Raw genomic sequence first — 5,645 nt, forward strand, 5'->3', positions numbered from 1 at the left:
ATCTTCCACCTTTTCTTGTTCTACCATTTCAAAGAAAACCTTTGGTAATTTTCCACTTTTTTGATCCATCTTTTGAGATTTTCTATCTAGTTTATAATTTACTGTCCCATTGAAGTCGCCCGCTATTATAGTCTGTTCATATGCGACTTGATCTAAGTCCTGTATCAAATCCTTAAAAAAAATTTCTTTTGCTCCATTCGGTGCATAAACATTCACCAACAACATTTTTTTCTCCTGTACTTTAAGTTCAATCGCTATATATCTTCCTTCTTTATCTTTAAAAATCTCTTTTGGTTCCAATTCTTTCTTTACATAAATGACAGTCCCTCTTTTCTTTTTTGTTGCCAGTGAATAAAACTCTTCTCTTAATTGCTTGGCCACCAAATATTTACTATCCTGTTTTCTAATATGTGTTTCCTGAAGGCAAATAACATTACATTTTTGTTTCCCCAACCAATGTCTCATAATTTTCCTTTTATGGGGTGAATTTAGTCCATTTACATTCCATGAACATTTTTTGTAATCCATCATCTTGTTTTATTATTACTTTTCTCCAAAGTCTTTATCAAAGTCATACATGAATTCCGCCATTCTTCCAGTGGTCTTGATTGTATACCTTTGATTCTGATAGTCAAAACTTAGCCCTTGCAGTATCTCCCATCTGTATCTTATGTTCATGCCTCTCAATTTGTCTGTCAGCTTCTTGAATTTTCTTCTGTCTTGCAAGATCTGTCTTGGCAATTCCTTCATCACCATAATTTTTTTCTCATCCATTACAAATGGGACAGTATATTGCTTTTTAAAGATGAGTTCACACATTCTTTTAGTAACCAACTGCACAATCATATCTCTGGGTTGCCACTGCTGAATTTACTCTATAAATCAAGTCAAAATTAAGTTCTGTTTCATCCACATCATCTTTCAGGTAATCCCTAATAGCTTCAATCACTCTTGTTCTTATCTTGTCATCCAATTGCTCTTCAATTCCTCTTAGCCTCAGATGTGTTTGCATGGCTCTGCAACTCACCACTGCATCCAGCGTCTTATACTCTCTTGACAATGTTTCCATCTTTTGATTAACATCTTGCGTTTTTTTACTAACCTCTTGCATTTTCTGGTCCATCTCTGTTGTTTTCTGCGCCAAACTTTGGAACTCTTTTTTAAGATCTTCCACTTCCTTTTCCAATTTGACTCCCATTTCTCCTACTTCTTTTTTCAGCTCTGCTACTTCTGACACCAATAATTCCTTCATCTTCTTTCCCATTTCCTGGATTGCATCTGTCATTCGCTGCTCCATTGCTTCCATTGCAGCCTGTAGTTCTTTTTCTTTTTTTGAAGCCATTGTCGGTGTTGAAAATGACGCAGCTCTCTGTCTCAATCTCGGCTCCGTTTTTGCGCTTCCAAGCAGGACTCCACTCATCTCATTCAGTAGTTTTTGCTATGATTAGTCGGATCGCCGTTGTTTCGCTTCACCAAATTGTCCCAAAGAGTCACAATTTAAATTTAAAGATTAGTTCTCCACAAAATGGCAGACGAACTTTCTCTATGGTTCCTCTATGACTCTTTTGGTCCCCTTCCTGTCCTGCAGATAATAGGTACCTTCCTCAAACTTGAGCTTTTGTTCCTTCCTGTGTTACTTGTTATTGTGTTCTCCACTTCCGGTTATTCGCACTTCCGCTGCTCCGTTTGGTCCTTCTTGCCTTCTGTAGTTTCCGGTCTGTCGCCTGTCCTCCGATCTTCTTCCGGTCCTTCTTCCTCTGCCCGATGACGTCTCGCAGTCCCTGCTGCAACTCGTTATTCCCTCCTCCTACTTCCGGGACCTCTGGCTCTGCCCCGTCCGTTCTTATGCGCTTGTCAGGGCAAACGTTTTGCTTCACTTTGCCCTTAGACTGACCCTCTTCTCGCGATCAGGCACGTAGGTTTCTATGCGTTATCTTATCTCTACACCACAGGAATGCACAGCAAAATTTTAAAGTCTGTTTTTTGGCTTTAAAAAGCCTCTTTTTTTTACGAATTTCACTCTCCAGACCATGGACCTATGCTTCCCAAGTTAAGCTCAAAAACGCTCTCAAACGTTACCTTGTTTGTTTATTCAGGTCTTCGCACTGTTTCACTCCTTTCAAATCTCATCCCTTCTGTCTGTGAAATCGGGTAATGGCAATTTTAAGCTGAATACTCCTGTAGCGATCTTTGCTGCACCCTCTTCGTGAGAGGAGATCAAAGCGCCAAATCAAGTCTCCTCCAAGGCTTAATCGCGTCGATCTCAACTCTCTCTCGGGTCACGATGCTTGCTTGACTAACCCCCAACCTGGGGGAGGTTGCGCTGGGCTATAAATCAGCCCAAACTGGCAAAAGGAGCCCCCGTCCGCTCTGCTTCCTCGCAAAACGCGTCAAATCGCCATTTCCCCCCGACCGGAAGCCCCTAATCTGGCATTCTCATACCTCCCGCCTCCCTTCACCTACCCTCTTAGGCGGCTACGGGGAAGCTGCAATTTTTTTCTGAAATTTCACCGTCTTGGAACAGACGGTCTTTTATATATCGATTGTATGATATTTTATTATGGTTGTAAATTACTCTAGATTATGTATTATTTTTATTATTTATTTATTATTCGATTTCTAGCCCGCCCTCCCCGCAAGTGGGCTCAGGGCGGCTCACAAATAGGGTACATGCCAATGCATAAAACAGGTTAAAAGCAACATAAAAACAGTCATTTACAATCTTTCAAAGTGGTCTAGATGTTTCAATCAGTCTTCAATAAAAAGATGGTGTCTTAAAGATGGTACTCCCATTTCAGTGGTGTCAGCTCCACGCAGCGCTGTCGTTCACTCGTCACAGGGCCAGTTGGTAGTGGTGGTAAAGGTAGTGGCAACTCCTACTCAAAAGCCTGGTGGAAGAGCTCTGTCTTGCAGGCCCTGCAGAACTGCGCAAGGTCCCACAGGGCCCGGATCTCCTCTGGGAGCTCGTTCCACCAGGTAGGAGCCGCCAACAAAAAGGCTCTAGCCCTGGTTGCAGCAAACCTGGCCTCCTTGGGGCCTGGGGTCACCAGGAGATGTTGCATCCTTGACCGTAGTGCCCGTTGGGGAACATATGGGGAAAGGTGGTCCCTTAGGTATGTTGGACCTTGGCCATTGTTGTAAACTGCCCTGAGCCCTGCCCACGGAGAAGGGCAGCCTAGAAGTCCAAATAAGTAAATATAAATAAATATCAGTGATCGAAATGGCAAGGGTGAAGTGAGGCTCAGAACGTTCCCCTCGGGACTCCATCGCTCATTCCCAAATGTCCTCTTTCTTTCCTCTTCCAGTTCAGCGACCTGGCCTCGATGTCCCCTGCACTCTTGGATAAAGGTATCTACTACTCTGTATTTTCTTTTTTCTCTCCCAGCACAGGGGGAAATCCTGCAAATGATAATTGACAATTAATTTCCAGAACTTTTTGAGCCTCTGCCTCTTCCCTCCCCGTAGATGACATCAGTGACCTCGGCAGCGAGGTGGAAGCCGATACCCGGACCCCCGGCGAGCCGCTGGTCAAGCGTGAACGCAGCGATCCTGGCCCCTCATTGCAGGAGATCTAGAGTTGGGGGAAAACCGCGAGGGGGAACTTGCCGTTTGCTCTGACCCCACAACGGTTCCAAAGCTTCTCCGGGATTCCAGCGCCTGGATTTCCAATTCCTCCACGATTTTAGTGCCTCTTAGTTTTTTGTCTTAATGTTTACTTGTCTTCGCAGAGGTGGTGATGGCGATGAGGGCCGGTGGGCTGCCTGGCTTTGCCGGATACAGCTGCCTGCGGCGCGAACTGGGGTCCATTGTCAGCAGAGCAGAAGGCCTGCTCATCGACTCCAAGGAGCCTTCAAGCCCTTTCCTTCTCAGGCGATGCAGCTCGCTCGCTCTTGCACACTCTCTCTCTCTCTCAGCCTTAACTGATTCAATGGATTTGCGGGACTGTCCGAGAACTGTGAGGGTGGGGCGGGCAGGGAGCGGTGGCAGCCCTGGCAGCGACTGAAAGCCCTTTAAGTTTCCCCCAAGCACCACTGTGATGCAGACCCGCTTGAGTCCCAGCAGAGCCCGTTCCTCTCGATTCCGCCTCACGGGGGCAGAGATGGGGTGTCTAGTCCCCCTTCCTTACTTGCCAAATAAATTTACACTGTGGGAGATGTGTGGTGTGTTCTTGTTTTTTCCCCCGCGGCACCCCACGGGCACCACGTTGGGGACTCCTGGTCTAAGGTCACTCTAGATTTTCTCCGCTGTGCCGCCAGGGCTGTGCTTTTTGTACACACCTTCATGTAACAAGAAAAGACTCCATGGTAGCATGGATTTGAAAGACCCTGGGACTGTCATGCTGAAAGTGTTAGAATCACAGAATCACAGAGTTGGAAGGGGCCAGACAGGCCATCTAGTCTAACCCCCCGCTCAGTGCAGGATCAGCCTAGAGCATCCCTGACAAGTGTTTGTCCAGCCGCTGCCTAAAGACTGCCGGTGAGGGGGGAGTTCACCCACCTCCCTGTGCAGCCGATTCCACCACTGCACACACCTCTTCCTGTAAAAGATTTTCCCCTTCCCGCCCTTAATATAAACCCATGATTGATTGCGAGTCCTCTCCTCTGCTGCCCACAGGAACAGCTCCCTGTTGCGAGACTTGATGTCTCCTGTAGTTAGGGGAAGTAACAAAGGAGTTTCCAAAGGGCTAGAAATTTCTTTTAGCCCCACTAGCATGTGATTCTCTTTTCTACCCCTCCAGTGAGCATGCCAAACAATAGGAGTGGGGTGTACATTCACACCTTTTCCAAACCCATTTGACTGCCGTCCCTCCAGGTTTGGGACTCTCCCCCAGGGAGCCTCTGTTGCAGCTTCGTGCTCCAGCATTCCAGAACATCCTTGGCTGAACATTTAACATCAAAGGTTAAATAGTCCTTGTCAGCCACTACAGGTGCAGTTTAGTGTAGTGGTTAGGAGCGCGGACTCTAATCTGGGAGAACCGGGTTTGATTCCCCGCTCCTCCACATGCAGCTGCTGGAGTGACTTTGGGTCAGTGACAAGTTCGCTTGGAGTTGTTCCCACAGGAGCAGTTCTCAGGAGAGCTCCCTCAGCCCCACCTACCCCACGGGGTGTCTGTTGTGGGGAGGGGAAGGGAAAGGAGATTGTCAGCTGCTCTGAGACTCCTTCGGGTAGTGAAGGGCAGGGTATGAATCCAATCTCCTCCTCCTCCTCCTCCTCTTCTTTTTCCTCTTCCTTCCCACCCACAAGACCTCTCCACCTCTGAGATCTCATTGCCGTGGCCTCAAGAACAGCGCAGGGCCTGACCCCCTTCGGCAAGGTGGGTTGGCCGACTCTTGTGTAAGGTCTGCCCCATGGAACTGGGCAGCTTGGGGTGATGCCCCCCCCCCCGCCGCAGCCCACTTGCTGTCAGGGTGCCTCTGTCTTTGCGGGCATGCTCAGTGGTGTTCCCTGCACTGGCTGCCGTCGGTGAAATGGACTCTGGGGCCACGGCGCTGTCTCCTAGCTGGGCAGCAGTGGCAGCTGCCAGTGGGACCAGCTCCAGACACCGGGGATGGCAGTAATTCAAGAGAAGCGAGGACATATGCAAAGGGTGCCTTTCCAGCATTCTTTCCAGGTTACTGAAAGTAACCAGTCGCTGGGTTCCGGCC

The 5,645-nt window shown here is 47.9% G+C and overlaps 1 protein-coding gene across 1 annotated transcript in view; it reads left to right on the forward strand.

Moving 5' to 3' along the window:
• The window catches only part of RFX2 (regulatory factor X2), a 79,943-nt gene extending 75,831 nt beyond the window's left edge, over positions 1-4,112 (forward strand). The window contains exons 17-18 of the mRNA XM_015420530.1: positions 3,306-3,348; positions 3,466-4,112. Coding sequence (XP_015276016.1) covers positions 3,306-3,348; positions 3,466-3,575 — 153 coding nt within the window. The 3' untranslated portion in view covers positions 3,576-4,112. The remainder of the gene's footprint in view (positions 1-3,305; positions 3,349-3,465) is intronic.
• Positions 4,113-5,645: the final 1,533 nt, after the last annotated feature.

The sequence above is a fragment of the Gekko japonicus genome, unplaced genomic scaffold (genome assembly GCF_001447785.1).
Source record: "Gekko japonicus isolate JY-2015 unplaced genomic scaffold, Gekko_japonicus_V1.1 scaffold632, whole genome shotgun sequence".
Classification (NCBI taxonomy): Eukaryota; Metazoa; Chordata; class Lepidosauria; order Squamata; family Gekkonidae; genus Gekko; species Gekko japonicus.